This window comes from Prorops nasuta, unplaced genomic scaffold (genome assembly GCF_024137725.1).
Source record: "Prorops nasuta isolate Cenicafe-Biocafe unplaced genomic scaffold, Cenicafe_Pnas_1.2 PNAS00011, whole genome shotgun sequence".
Classification (NCBI taxonomy): Eukaryota; Metazoa; Arthropoda; class Insecta; order Hymenoptera; family Bethylidae; genus Prorops; species Prorops nasuta.
The window spans coordinates 83,052-97,859 of NW_027116808.1; the positions used below are offsets into that span (position 1 = coordinate 83,052).

The 14,808-nt window shown below is 41.7% G+C and overlaps 3 protein-coding genes across 5 annotated transcripts in view; 2 read left to right on the forward strand and 1 right to left on the reverse strand.

The window, feature by feature from the left end:
- Positions 1 to 111: 111 nt before the first annotated feature.
- On the reverse strand, positions 112 to 4,300 carry Dpit47 (DNA polymerase interacting tpr containing protein of 47kD). The gene is made up of 14 exons (XM_066734075.1): positions 3,865 to 4,300; positions 3,632 to 3,803; positions 3,368 to 3,560; positions 3,030 to 3,304; positions 2,794 to 2,958; positions 2,647 to 2,726; positions 2,491 to 2,603; positions 1,784 to 1,887; positions 1,386 to 1,504; positions 1,153 to 1,324; positions 889 to 1,081; positions 553 to 827; positions 318 to 482; positions 112 to 250 (listed from the first exon to the last, which is right to left on the reverse strand). The coding sequence occupies exons 1-14, from the start codon at positions 4,118 to 4,120 to the stop codon at positions 166 to 168; spliced, it is 2,367 nt and encodes a 788-aa protein (XP_066590172.1). The 5' UTR covers positions 4,121 to 4,300; the 3' UTR covers positions 112 to 165.
- LOC136777462 (electron transfer flavoprotein regulatory factor 1-like) lies at positions 1,521 to 2,627 on the forward strand. The gene is made up of 2 exons (XM_066733763.1): positions 1,521 to 2,129; positions 2,224 to 2,627. The coding sequence occupies exons 1-2, from the start codon at positions 2,091 to 2,093 to the stop codon at positions 2,428 to 2,430; spliced, it is 246 nt and encodes an 81-aa protein (XP_066589860.1). The 5' UTR covers positions 1,521 to 2,090; the 3' UTR covers positions 2,431 to 2,627.
- A 2,731-nt stretch (positions 4,301 to 7,031) lies between the features above and the next one.
- Positions 7,032 to 14,808, forward strand: part of cpo (couch potato) — a 71,801-nt gene continuing 64,024 nt past the window's right edge. For all 3 annotated transcript variants that reach the window (XM_066734268.1, XM_066734270.1, XM_066734269.1), the window contains exon 1: positions 7,032 to 8,672. In XM_066734268.1, the coding sequence (XP_066590365.1) occupies positions 8,610 to 8,672 (63 nt within the window). In that variant the 5' untranslated portion in view covers positions 7,032 to 8,609. The remainder of the gene's footprint in view (positions 8,673 to 14,808) is intronic.

The following is a 14,808-nucleotide window of genomic DNA, read 5'->3' on the forward strand; positions in this document are numbered from 1 at the left end:
GCTGTTTATTAGTTACTTTAAACATTACTAGTCAAACAATGTCCATTTGTGTTTGACACTGGATGAATGTTAAGACAAAAGTGAGGATTACCATTTGTATCTTGTAGATGTAAATTATTTAATAAATTTTTATTAACATATGCATGATACAATAAATGTGATATTTCAATAGTTTGATAAAAATTGCTTTTCGGCTATACTACATTTGACAACTATTAAGAGTGCTGGTGTACCTCCTTGTACAATAAATCTGAAAAATTTATAATGTGACATTTTTCCCAAATCTTTACTATGTTTTTACTTAATTAAATATTTACCTATCATCTTGCAACAATTTTCCTAAGGTTTCATTCGCATTGACATTGTGAACGGAACACTTACTTTTTCCTTCGAAATATACATTAATATTGCCAATGGTATAAGCATTATTAGAATCCCATTCAGGAGGCTCTTCAAATAATTCTTTTAACTGATCGTGTATTCTACAAAAATAAACATTAGATAATTAAATTTGTACTACACTAAAGAACATCATTTAGCAGAAAGTCTTACAAGGTATCTTCATGGAAATTTTGTATAAAATCAGTTTGTCTAGTTTCAGGATACAAAATCATTACAGGCCATATAAGTCTGTGCTGATAATCTAGATAAACTCTGCTCTGAGCTATTTGTGGTACTTGTGGCTTCGGATCCGTCAGATTGATGCTTGATGCATTAGTTTCAACATTGATATTTCTGCTTCTAATTGCCTCTAATAATTTTTCTATTTCCTGATTTATCTTTTTCTCCAATATTTCTTTCATCCTCTTATCACGGCAATGCTTATTCTAAAAGCATAGTATTTAGAAAAGAAATTAAATGTTTAGAGATATAGAAAGTTTTAATTACTCTTGCTGCTATTGCATCTGATTTTAATTTGATAATGGTCTTATCTGTTGGATTTGCATCAAGAAATTGATCACCAAAATCAATGCACTGATCATAGTCTTTTATTTGAGAACAGCATGTAGCTGCCCTGTAGAGTGCTTTTGTATAATCAGATTTATTTTTCAGAGCCGATTTGCAATCACACAAGCTAGATCTAATAATAAAATTATTGATTAGATTTACTAAAGATTATAATTATCTCAAATCATTTAATAGACTCTTTACCTATAATTTTTTAACATAAATTGGCCTGCTGCTCTGTTATTGTAAAGTTGTGCCATTAAATCTTGATTCTTGCACTTTGCTCTTATTCCTTCTGTGTAACTGAGAATCGCTAATCTGTATCTTTTATATTTATAATTAAAATTGCCATCTTCTTTATAATTACTTGCTAGCTCTAGTAAAGTAGATCAAAAATATTAGTGACTTGAAGCAGAATGGTTTAATTTGATTGAAACCTTCTGGTGTATTTTCATCTTGTGCATATTTTAACTGTTGCAGTCCTTCCATCAATGGAGATAACTCTTCTCCAGGTTCGGGGACTTTAATCATAAAGAGTGGATGTTCCAGCGTTGTTAACCCCGCCATTTTGAATTATGCTACGTTTTTATTATAGTAAGAGTGGCTATCTACTTCTTTCCATGAATTGGGTTTCACCAGACATGGCATGAGCCAGTATGAGCAATCTCCCCCCTGCTCCCCAATCCCCCTAATAACTGCTAATGTTTACAGTATTCAAATGCATAATAATTTTAATAATACTAAAAGCTATATATAGAAAAATGTATTAATGTCATGATGATCGATATTTACATAAATTGTATTGTGTGAATATTGTATTATGACATTTCGTTACATCAAGTGTGGTAAAACATGAAAAATGTTTTGAGTTTCTAGAAACATGTTGATGTAACAGCCAGTGCCATCTGCAACTTTTGCAATAAAGCGATTTAACAAAATCTGGAAGCAGATTTTTTAACAAATGCCAACCGAGAGGAAAGTTTGTTAATTCATATAATGATAAGTAAATAGAAAATTGTTTTGTTATGAAGAATAAAAAAAGTACAACAAAAGGGATTTAAAAGTTAAAGTCGCGCACGCCTGTTTTTCTCAGTTTTTTTGTTCACAAACTATCTAAATTTGTGGTGTCAGTGTCAAGAACCATGACGCAACGTCATAAAGTTTTTGAGCTATACAGAACGGTATAATTAACAATATAGCAAATTTGTGTATTATATAACACAATTATTTTATTCTTTAAACATACCTATATACTGTAAGAATTTTGCTTTCTAGCTTTCTCATTTGGGAAGAGATTATCCAAAAGGCCAGGCATTTTTCAGAACCAGATTAAGGAAAGCTTTTGAGAAAAACAAAAATGAGACTGATCCTGAGAAGATTGAGCAAATGATTGCACATGGTAATTTTGTTGTGAAGGAAATAGAAGCTTTGTATAAGCTAAAGAAATATAGAGCAATGAAAAGTAGGTATTACAATAAGTAATACAGCTGACATTTTGTTGAGGAGTCAAATGGATTTTTTATATGGCTGTTTGTTAGTTACTATAAATATTATACTAGTCAAGCAATGTCCATTTGTGTTTGACACTGTATGAATGCTAAGACAAAAGTGAGGACACCCATTTGTATCTTGTAGATGTAAATTATGTAACAAACCTTTATTAAAATATGCATTATACAATATATGTGATATGTCAATAGTTTGATAAAAATTGCTTTTCAGCTATACTACATTTGACAACTATTAAGAGTGCTGGTGTACCTCCACGTACAATAAGTCTGAAAAATTTATAATGTGATATTTTTCCCAAATCTTTACTATGTTTTTACTTAATTAATTATTTACCTATCATCTTGCAACAATTTTCCTAAGGTTTGATTCACATTGACTTTGTGAACGGAACATTTATTTTTTCCTTCAAAATATACATTAATATTGCCAATGGTATAAGCATTATTAGAATCCCATTCAGGAGGCTCTTCGAATAATTCTTTTAACTGATCGTGTATTCTACAAAAATAAACGTTGGATAATTAAACTTGTACTACACTAATGAACTTCATTTTAACAGAAAGTCTTACAAGGTATCTTCATGGAAATTTTGTATAAAATCAGTTTGTCTAGTTTCAGGATACAAAATCATTACAGGCCATGTAAGTCTCTGCTGATCATCTAGATAAACTCTGCTCTGAGCTATTTGTGGTACTTGTGGCTCCAGATCAGCCAGATTGATGCATGATTTGTTTGTTTCAAGATTGATATTTCTGCTTCTTATTGCCTCTAATAATTTATCTGTTTCCTGACTTATCTTTTTCTCTAATTTTTCTTTCATCCTCTTATCACGTCGATGCTTATCCTAAAAGCAAAGTATTTAAAAAGAAAATGTTATATCTTTACAGATACAAAAAGTTTTAATTACTCTTGCTACTGTTGCATCTGATTTTAATTTTAAAATGGCTTTATCTGTTGGATTTGCATCAAGAAATTGATCACAAAAGTCAATGCACCGATCATAGTCTTTTATTTGAAAACAGCATGTAGCTGCTCTACAGAGTGCTTTTGTATAACCAGATTTATGTTTCAGAGCCAATTTGCAATCACACAAGCTAGATCTGATAATAAAATTATTGATTATATTTACTGAACAATATAATTATCTCAAATCATTTAATAGACTCTTTACCTATAATTTTTTAACATAAATTGGGCTGCTGCTCTGTTATTGTAAAGTTGTGCCATTAAATCTTGATCCTTGCACTTTGCTCTTATTCCTTCAGTGTAACTGAGAATCGCTAATCTGTATTTTTTATATTTATAATTAAAATTGCCATCTTCTTTATAATTATTTGCTAGCTCTAGTAAAATAGATCAAAATTCTTAGTGACTTGAAGCAGAATGGTTTAACTTTATTAATACCTTCTGGTGTATTTTCATCTTCTGAATATTTTAACTGTTGCAATCCTTCCATCAATGGAGATAATTCTTCTCCAGGCTCGGGTGCTTTATTCATAAAGAATGGATGTTTATCCATTTCTGATTCCCAACGATCTTCTGGCCATCCCTCTGTGTAACGTTTCTTTTCTAAACTGTTAATGTAATCATCAAGTTCTTTATCTAACTTTGATGCAAGCTCTAGACGCTCTTTCTCAGTCATGGGTGCCAAGTTCGTCATCTTAGACAGCACTGCGCTTTATAGTAAGGGTCGCTTTCACCGGACGTTTATTTTCAGGGGTTCAACGCGGCATTACTATTAAGTTTATCTGAAGAATAACTTTAAAAATCCTTTGCTTTTCCTTGGACGTGTCCCACCCACCAAGGGCTAACAATGCTCATAATGATGAGCAATGATGAGTACATACATACATCAACTATTATAAGAGCATATAAAAGCCAATAACAAGAAAAAGTAATTAATGGCGCCATCTAGTAGCGAGAGTGCGCAAGTAATGTTGAATTTCCTTTCTCTAATTCCACCAATTCACCGCTAGATGGTGTTACCATAATATTAGATTTTTGTAAAAAAATTTTTAATTTATTCCGTACTATTTTCGAGTGTAGCTACATCTAGTATCTATTGGATGAAACTCAGCTTCACTTCAAAAATCAGAAATTGTGCGTGCGCATATTTTCAGTAATGTGCGAGAAAGTAAAATATAGGTGAAGCACGGATAAAACTAAATAACTCATAAAGCTGAGACCGACGCGTTACCCAATGTAAACTATGAAATTTTTATGTTTTTTTTTTATCGTAGGAATAACATCCAGAGAGAGAGAGAGAGAGAGATACTTTAATATTTTACGAAAAAATTGTCGGATAACATTCTTGTCTTTTCAGACTCGCTTAGTTTCACTGCTCCATGCAGACTGAAAAAGTCAGAATGACAAAATATATCATTATTAGCATTCATCAGCAAGTCCAATTAAAAGTGGCAAAATATTTTTTTTTTTTTTTTGTTCACTGGTCTGTGAATAAAAATATACCATTCCGTTCATAAATGATTAAAATTATTGTTTTGAATGGTTGAACGACCTTTTTAATCAATGCACAAAATTAAAAAGAATGCGCTATTACGAAATATACAGATAATTTCACCGAAGGTTTATTACATTAGTAAAAATGGTTGTTTGAAATTATAGATAATCGCACTTATTATTTCTAGGCCTTTCCTCTTTTTATTACTATTTGTGTAAGACAGCTATAAAGACAGGTTTAACCAAGATCAATAGAGTTTCTCTGTTGGCATTTATATTTATTATTATTTTTTATTGCAATTAACTTTCTCAATTACGAAAAGATTACAATTTTACGATTTTTGTTACATGATTTGCAATTTAAGCGGAATAAGAAAAACACAGAATACAGCAGGGTTCTATGATGTAAATATATCGACGACGAGAAAATTGTGCGAAGCTTGGCTGAAAATTGGCCAGAGCGGCACAGGAGGAGTAGCGGAGCACCTTCCACCTGCTAATCATGTGGAAAGCTGCACATTCCAAATGGCTTCCACCTGTTAGGCAGCGGATAAAGTAATTATAATACTTGAAGAGATCGTAACAACCTTCGAGGGACACCCTGCCACCTGGATCGGCAAAAAATATCCTTGCACTTTGTCAGCAGACCTTTTACATTTCGAGTATATATATATATATATAATATTGGGAAAGACACCAAGTTCAAAATTCATACGAACCACATTGTAACGCGTAACATATATAATTCCCCGCTCCTCTTTGGCTTTTGTTTTCAATGTACAAGCGTGATATTTAGTTTAGTGAAAGGCGTATTATGTTTTATTTAGGATAGCGTTTGTAAGAAAAGTGGGTCGAAGCAGGAAATATGCAATTGCATGAAAAAGCGTGGAGCTTTCTCTATGAATTCCGCAAGCACGGGCACTTTTTGAAAAATTCATAAGTCGAGCCTGAGGCCTGCACCTATAGGAGCCTGAATGACAACTCATCTTTTTTTTCCTTAGATGGAACCACTACACACAAGCCACGCTACACCTTTAAAAGAAGCAAGATCGTAGCATGAGATTGCAATAAGGAGAGCATATAAGTTGGAGGGATAAGAAAAAATAGCTGCATTAAAAAAGCAAATATTATTTCTATCCCTCGAACCAAACTGCGGAGCAATTGCGCGAATGCTGAGAGTGGATCGTGGAGAGCGGTATATATCGAATAAAAGAGTCGAATACAGAGCTAATTGAAAGGAGAAATCGGATTTCCGTATGAAAATAAGGTAGAAAACTGAGGGAAGAATCGCGCGCGCTTGGAAAATGATTTTAAGGTGTTAAGAGGTATTTAATCGAGGCATAAAATAGTTGAGAGCGAGCCGGGGGAGGGGGGGGGGGGGGAGCGCTTCGTAAATCCAGGCCGGAAGTATAGAGTAGGAATAAGGAGTAAATTAGAAAAGTGGAGTGGAAGTGTAGGAGCGGCCGATTTCGACATTAATCAAGAAGCCTGCAGGGTGGAGATGGTGGCGAGAGCGCGTTGGTTCCAAGAGAGAGAGAGATAGACTGACACCAGGGACGAGGAAAAACAGGATGAAAATGGAAAGAAGAGAGTAAAAAAGATGGATGTGCAATGTTGCGAGGTTGTTGTTAGCGGTACGGAGTTGGGCCAGGCGCGTGCCTTGCCCCTTGACCCCCTCGTGACAGTGCGTGCTGGCGTGTTTCATTTTGCCTCCCCTCTCACGCCCCCGTTCGGCAGCCCCGGAGAGAGAGAGAGAGAGAGAGGCACAACACCGGTGCGACGACGACCCAGTGGCCCTAGGCAGAGGGGCCACTCTACCTCATCGCTACGGCCAGTACCCATGCATGTACCTATGTACACTACGTCTACACCGAGGCGTCCTACCTCTTGGAGAGCCAACCGTCCTCCCATCGCCACCACCACGCCACCCCTTTCCCTCCCACTCCCTCCGTGAACCTTCCGCTCTTCCGGTACGCCCCCCCCCCCCCACCCCCACCTCCGGCGCCACTCGCGCCGCGCTCGGCTCGCCTCGGCCCTCGGCTGGTCGGTCGCCTCCGTCCGTCCGCCCGCCGTCAGCGCCGTCAGTCTATCGGCAACCTGCGTACCAGTCGTGTCGCAGTGCTTACGTAACACAACATTATTATTACCTTTACTTGCCTTGCCGGTGTGATCTACTCATTTCTCAATATTAACCTTTGCGTTTTTATCGCGACCCCTATCCTTGCGTTCGTCCACGCTGTACGAGTCGAACGCGTCGTCTCTCGTACACGTATATAAACACACAATAACGTTTCTACTCTCTTTCTCTCTTCCCCACCTCCCGCTCTCTCTCTCCCTGTCTCTTTTTCTCTCCGTGTCCATTCCTACCACACGCACGAGCACGGACAGCAAAGAAACACAAAGCGCGTATACACTTTGGAGGAAAAACCAGGAATAGAGGGAACGCGCGAGGATATCGAGATCGTGCAAACTTCTGGAAATCGTAGTCGTGTTGGAGGGGCGTGCGGTCGCAAGTCGTTTCTGCAAAGCAAAGAGGAATCTTTGGAAGAAAAGTGAAGGATAAGAGCCGGTTTGACAGCAGCACCAGCAAACACGAGGAAGAGCCTGATAGCAGCGAGCAAGGGAAGAGAGAGAGAGAGAGAGAGAGAGAGAGAGAGAGAGAGTTGTGATCCTGTCAATTGCTTTATGGGCCGATCACCGATGAAAGAGTGCCGTTCGCGAGCCACGGTAGATCACGTCCTCTGGATTCGAGCCTCCTCCACCTCCTCGCCGGGCACGGTGTATCGATTGCTCTAAAATAGACGCGTGGGAACACCTGCAGGCAGGAAGGCAAGCTAGCGAGCGAGAACAGCAAGCCAGAGAGCGTACATATATACATACATATATATATATATATAAAGGTCTCTCGCTTCCTCTACCAACGTTCGCGTTCGTCTCTTCGTAGGTTCGTTCATTCGCCCGTTCGCTCACTCGCGTGCACAGTTCCCTTTCCATTTTTCTCTCCGCTCCACATCGCTTCTCCCTCCCCGTCTTTCCTATCCTAACCTATCCTGTCTCCCTCTCTCTCTCTCTCGCTCGTTCGCTTCACGTTCCCTACCCAGCGCTCGTTTTCCCTCTATATGCGCATTTCTCGTTCCTAGCGCCCTTCTCTTTGACGAAGAGGCACACACACCGCTTCTCTCTCTCTCTCTCTTTCTTGTTCTCTCTGTCCGTCTCGCGCGCGACACCGTTGCAACGCGTGTGACAGGTGCAAAGACGAGTCTCCTGCGGCGAGTGGAGCTGAACGGATCCGAGCGAAGCGGTCTTTGCAGCAGCGCGACGCGGTCGTAGGACTGGAGGTGGTGGAGGCGGTGGAGGAAAGCATCGAGGGAGAAGCATAGCCGGAGACGGAAGAAGCGACAGGCGGAGGAGAGGGGATAGAGCGGAAGTTGTCTCTGGCCAGGCAGGAAAGCGGGAAAAGGAGGTGGAGGAGGAAAAAGAGTTGGCGGCGGTGGGGGTGGAAGGTTTTCTCGTGGCTAAAAGGTTATTTCCAGTGATACGTCCTGGAGGCGCCTGTCGTCTTCGCCGGTACAACCATAACGCCTCCCGCTTTAAAACGCCCGAGACGGGATACGGTGGACTCATCGCCGCCACCCGCTCGTACAGCAGCGCCCGGAAACCCCGGACCGTCCAACAAACTCGCCTGCATCATGGATGCACCGCTCTCGCAGAGTATGGACTCCGTCAATACGGTGGCCACCGGCGAAGACGAGGTGAGTTTTCTCCGCGAGAGAGCCGCGGCTTCTCGCGTGTCTATCCCTCTTCATCGTGTCCCAACCTGTCCACTCGAGTAAAGTGCGGCTACACACACAAAGACCGTATACGGCTTCTCATTTTTGTCCTCCTTCGCCGAGACTCCTATATATACGGCTGAAGGGATATACCCTCTCTCGAGTCGATCCAGACCACCACCCTCTTTCCAACTTGGTTAACATTGCATCGTTCCCCTGCCCCTCGCCCCGGACCTTCGTCGCTGTCGCCCCGTATATATGCACACGAACCTTTTCGCGTCCCCGTTCCGGACGGTGCATGCGCGTCCGGTGCACGCGTGTTTCGGCTCTAGGTGTTTCTGCGCTGAAATACGTGCGTTAACATGGTTTAATGATACGGACGGGCGTGCAGGTTGCAAAGGCGCGCGCGCGCGCGCGTAACAGTGGTGCACCCTTTTTCCTTCCAATTCCTTCCTTCCTTTCCGGTAGTACCAACCCCACACCTGGCGCCCCGTTCCCCTTCCGGAAAACGTGCGTTTCCATGCTTCGACTATGCGGGGTCCGTGTTGTAACTCTCTGGACGTAAGGAAGTACGACGCATGCGCGCGTTGCTCCTGCTCGTCGTCGGTCCTACGCCGGCGCCCTCGCACAAAAGTATACATATGGATATACGTACAAGTTGCTAGCGCATGTGTGCATGTGCGTGCGTGTGTTTCCATGCCGTCTATAGAGGGAGTTGTGCAGAGGAGGAGGAATGGGATATCGCGTTTATTCTCCAGCAGCGCGCACGGTAAAGGGCGGGAATTCGATCGTCAGCGACGTAGGGAAGGAGAGCGAGAGCGAGAGAGAGAGAGAGAGAGAGAGAGAGAGGGTTTGTTGTGTCGCAGGTGACTCGAGCGGACGGTTGCCTGGTTGCTTCACTGCGCGACTACTTCCTGCCTCTCTACCTCCTGGCTCGCTCGTGCTTGCCAACTTGCAGGCTTGCCTTCCATCGCCAAGGAAGCAAGCAACCAACCAACCAGCCAGCCAGGCGGGCACCTGAGAGAGCGTCGCGCCACGCCAGACCACGCTTGTTATTGATTTTTCCACAACACGAGAACCCGAGAGGCCCACGCTCTCTCTCTCTCTCTCTCTCTCTCTCTCTCTCTCTCTCTCTCTCACTCCCCTCTTTGCGTTGTGTCACATCATACGGAGGCAGGCGGATTACACTCGACTACACACAAGCCAGCCACTACGTGTGTGTTTGCGTGTAGTACAGCCCCTCTTCTCTATGTACAAGTATGACACGCTATATGTATACATATATATATATAGTATAGCCGCTCATAAGCGATTTGTCTCGAAGCGCACCGCATCCGACATGCCACACGTCGTTCAACGGATAAGGTCCTTTCTTTCGAGGAGCGATCGATCCTTCGTCCAACCAAACGACTTTGCATTATCAATCTTTTTTTGTTGCCTCCGTTGCGAGCTTCCATCCGATCGTTGTCAAATTTAACGACCAAAGAGAGTGCCGTATTTAGTCGGGAGAAGAGGGTTGATTGAATTAAATCGAGTCATTTGCCATATCATTTATGGAACTTGGATCACGAAGCTTGACAGTCGGTTTCACGCTGAAACGAATTTCAGGAATTTTCACGTTAAATGCTTAATGTGACTTGTAAAATGATGAGCGGCTAATGCTGCTGCTATGGAAATCGATCGATAATCTCCGAGTTGTCGTTATGATTCGCCGTTCGAGGGAAGAACAGTGGGTTCTGGTATTCAGCGAATATTCACGGTGCTTATTTTAGCACGAACGTTTTATGATTAATCGATTCGAGCAGTTGTACGTATTTAATGAAAAATCACATTTGCCAGCGACTCGTGTATTATGCGGAAAACACGATCGACGTAATTTGTATTAGGGGGGGTACTGGTCATAAAAGCCTCGTTGAATCTTGATCGGTATCGTACAATATATAGGTATATATATACCTGACGCGAACCAGATCGTTAATGTAGCGAATGGTGCTAGAACCTTCCGATTGTGGACTAATGACAACTAACAGCTGACTTACTCGCGAGCGCGCGCGCGCGCGCGCGCATTGACAATAGTCTCCCTTCTTGGTGTAAAGGAAATTAAATAATATTTTCTCTTAAATTTAATATATAAATAACACGCGTGTAAGCTGCTCGAACAAATTTAACTAACGAGATTGTGCAATGCCATTTCTACACACTGAGAACATAAATTGTCTCGAAAGCAATAAAATGTTGCTTTCTTCTCTCGCGAACAAACGTATACTCGCAGTGGCATCGATAAAAAATTTGCTTGGTTCAATTATATGCATTTCTTACGAGAATAGGTGCTGCACGATTGAGGCAACAATGTTCTTCGTTAATTTGATCGAATATTTATTTGCGATGGAAGAAAGAAAGATTTCATCGATTCGAAGAGAATTTTTTCTAATGGTCGTCCCCCGGCCACCAAATGAGCTTCCCCCCTTTAAGGAAAATTTTTGCTCCCTGTCTGATTGGAGCGATCGATGGAAGGATCGACGAGGAAAACTTGGCAGTCGTTGGTCTATAGTTTTTTTTTGCATTACGTGCTCCTTATAAGTGCGCGCGCTGCTTCCGCATCAGACGCACCAGCAACGAGGCATCATTATGATTATTTCTTCTATTTCCTTCGCCGGTTTCATAGTCTATAACGAAGCGCGCGCGCTCGCAGAATCCCGGCAATCGTGTAAAAATCCATGCAAAAAATGCTTTCCTTTCGAGCACAGTGGTTTACACGCGATAAGAGGAATAATTGTGGCGTGTACGAGAATTAAGCGACTATATCCGGAGAGTGATAATATTCCGTCACTCGAATTGCTTGGGAGCAATTAGGGACGCTCGAAATATAGAGCACGTCATTAATGACAAGAGGAGGATGCGAGAGAGGTGTAGCGGGCTCCTAATGGACTTTTCGCACATTTTTCCTGAAAATTATATATTCGCGCGTGTAGGACGTAAGTTATATTCCTCCGGCAAGATTATAACAGAGTGGATTAAATCCGAGAGCGTGGTTGTTGGACAAGCTCGTCGCTACGGGAAACGGTAAAAGGTTTTTATAAATTTCTCGGAAGCCTATAGCTCTTCGAAGGGTATTTCGATTTTTCATCGTGAGCCACGAGGAAAAATGCATGGCTCCTCGCGCGTGTATTCGCGTGCGTAGGTGTTAGTGCCACCATGACGTTTAATAAGCTCGGTGGCATAGTCAGCTATATTATGCTCGGGGCACAACCGATATAATTAAGCTAATTGCCAATGACGCTGGCAGCATTCTCGCCGTAATAGTTTCCCATCGTGTCGCGTATGTATTTACGATTTGCAAAGAAATTGTGCAACCTATTCGCAAATTATTGCAAAATGGATGCCCAATTTTCTCGCGTCTACCCTTGTATGCATCGCGAGTAACGCGTACGCTTAGTATACTCTGTGTATCGTATATATACAAAGGCGATTAATCATATCGGCTTATGTAATTACGGGACCAATTGTAACACGTTACATCGGGTCCTGCAGTATACGGTGGGCGAACGTAGCGGAGATTCGCGATAATCTTGCATGGACGTCGTGGCCGGATCATCGGGCTATCGATTTTCTTTCATTGCCATCTCTATCGTAACAAAGCTTTTCTTTTTACATTCGCGTCCTGCAATTCTGCACTCCCCCCCCCCCCCTCCGCCCCTTCAATTAACTCCCGGACAAATTATGCGTAGGTCTGCGATGAAGATAAAAGTGCCTCGCTCACGTAAATCCGAAAGAATATCAAAGCTGTGTTCTCGTAGAATCGGGCTGCTTTGAGAATAACAAATATCAAATTGATTTTCATAAAGTTTCTTATCCAGGAGAGAAGGCTGGAAGAGCTTTGCGCGAAACTTTTCTCGCGAATTAAATTCAGCCTGGGAGCGTAACATTTCTAAGTCTCATCCCTTAAATATTGTACATTTTACGTCATCCCGGAGAGATGTAGCTTCCTTCGGGACTCGATTATCCTTTTTGAGTAAATATCTGTGTACGCTTAATGGAATTATCTTGCAGCTATTCAAATATGTCTCCCGTAGAAAAGTTGCGCGTTATGATGCTACGAGTTGAGCGATGCAATTGAATTTTTAAAGAAAACTTTGAATGCAACCGAACTGGAGGATGTGCAGCGGAGTTACTTTGCCTTTTAAATCCTCATTCTTTATCCATGATTTTATTGGCTGGCGCAACGTCGGCTTATCCACGGCTCTCGAATCTCAATCACAATGACACCCATCAATTCGTCCCGAATTACCGGGACGATCGAAGCCAAATTGCCCGGAGCGATGCATTCTTCATCATCGTGGATCGAGACGTTGCTAAAATCTAATCACAGGATTTTCGATAAGCCCATTATAGGAACGTTCGATGGGAAGACTCCGTCATTGGCATTGCTATGTATAATAACCTAGACGCTTCTTTGTCAATGGACACCTTAATCTAAATACGGATACTCGACAATGAGATTCGATCCGCTCTCGGATGACCGAATGATCAAATTTTCATGGTCGATCGATGAGCTATTAAGATTTAGCCCTGGGTTTTCGACTAGCTCGTTGAGAATGTTCTATGGGGGGGGGGGGGTGGGGGTCAAATCCCAAGTGTCGATACGGACAGGCTGCTTAATTTTGTTAAACGAGGCTAGGGTCAGGGGTGAGATTCACCCAACTAGCGAGCTGTAGTGATCAAGCGACTATCGCGGCGTTCGCGAATCCACACTGTCCAGTGATCCGTTCAAGAGCAGACTTCTTTATGGGGATGTCCAACTTGGCAGCGTTTAGCGTGTAAGGTTTGCACGCATCAATTGAGAGTCGATGCATAATGCGATATTTTTCGCGTGGCCGGAGATAATGCCACATTGAGCTCGTCCGTTCTTTTCAGTCTTAACCTCCTGCCATGTTTGCCCACTCGCTTTGAAATATCTTTGTGAATTTTCTTACGGTCCATTGAACTCTGGATTCCGGAAAAAACCGAGTGAATCTTGTTCGTAGGAATATCTGTTTCATTTGCGTGAAATATTTTGTAACGATTGCATACCGCGGGTGATCGCCAGAGTTATCCGATTTCGCCGGAAATCAATACTCACTCGATAATACGGTACGGAAAGTATTTTTTAGTTTCACGCGAGCAATCCGGTTGGTCCGACGCAACCTTGCACCACACAACGGACGTAATTTAATGACTTCTGGTATCGCATAAATTGTCTCTCGCAACGCGCGCACCTTACAGAGCCACTTGTAATTTTCACTTTTGTCTAACAGTATTTTATCAGATTCTTCTGGTTCAGTCAAAGTTCTGTTGCGTGTGATTTACGAGGAGCAATTTTGGTACTGACAACTCGACCAATTCTCTTTACACATATCTTCGTTCGTTTGATTAAGACGATTGCATTTGTGCGATTCTGTAAACGCCGTTGTGAAACACGCGCGAGTGGATCTCTGAGTCGAGAGCTTAAGATTCTTCGAAGGTTACTGCGGTGAGCGAAAATTTGTTCCTTTGGTCGTGCAATTTGGTTCGATAAAGCTATCGAGTCTCCTGCAGTTTTTCTTTTGCATTTTTCCGTACACAAGTGGGATATATACTTTTATCAATTCTGACCATTGATCCGATAAGTCTGAGAAATGGCAGGGATCGTTCAAGTTTTATCTCATTGGATGTATCTTTGGGTTTCGATGTGCAATTCTTACACGTGTGATTTAATCTTTTTCCCTTGACCGTTCAGCTTGTTGCGATTGCATTTACACGCTGGAACGTTTTAGCGTATATGAGAACTTATCCTAGATCGATTTAGCCGAGAGTCAGCATATACCTGTAGGTATATATATATGTATATACAGGTATGGAAACGATAAAGCAGTATCAAGTGAATTTTCCATTCATCGATTAAAACCTTCGCTGGAAATCCATTAATCCTCCTATACAATCACATTATCCTCCAGCCAAATCCCCAAAGACCAACACGAAGAATTAAGATAATCGAGGATGAAACATAAAAAAGTGATTTTAACGGTGCACAGAGTGAAAATTACGACGGGATGAGGAATTATTTGAATGGCACGAATATAAATCGATGAATTAGGACAAT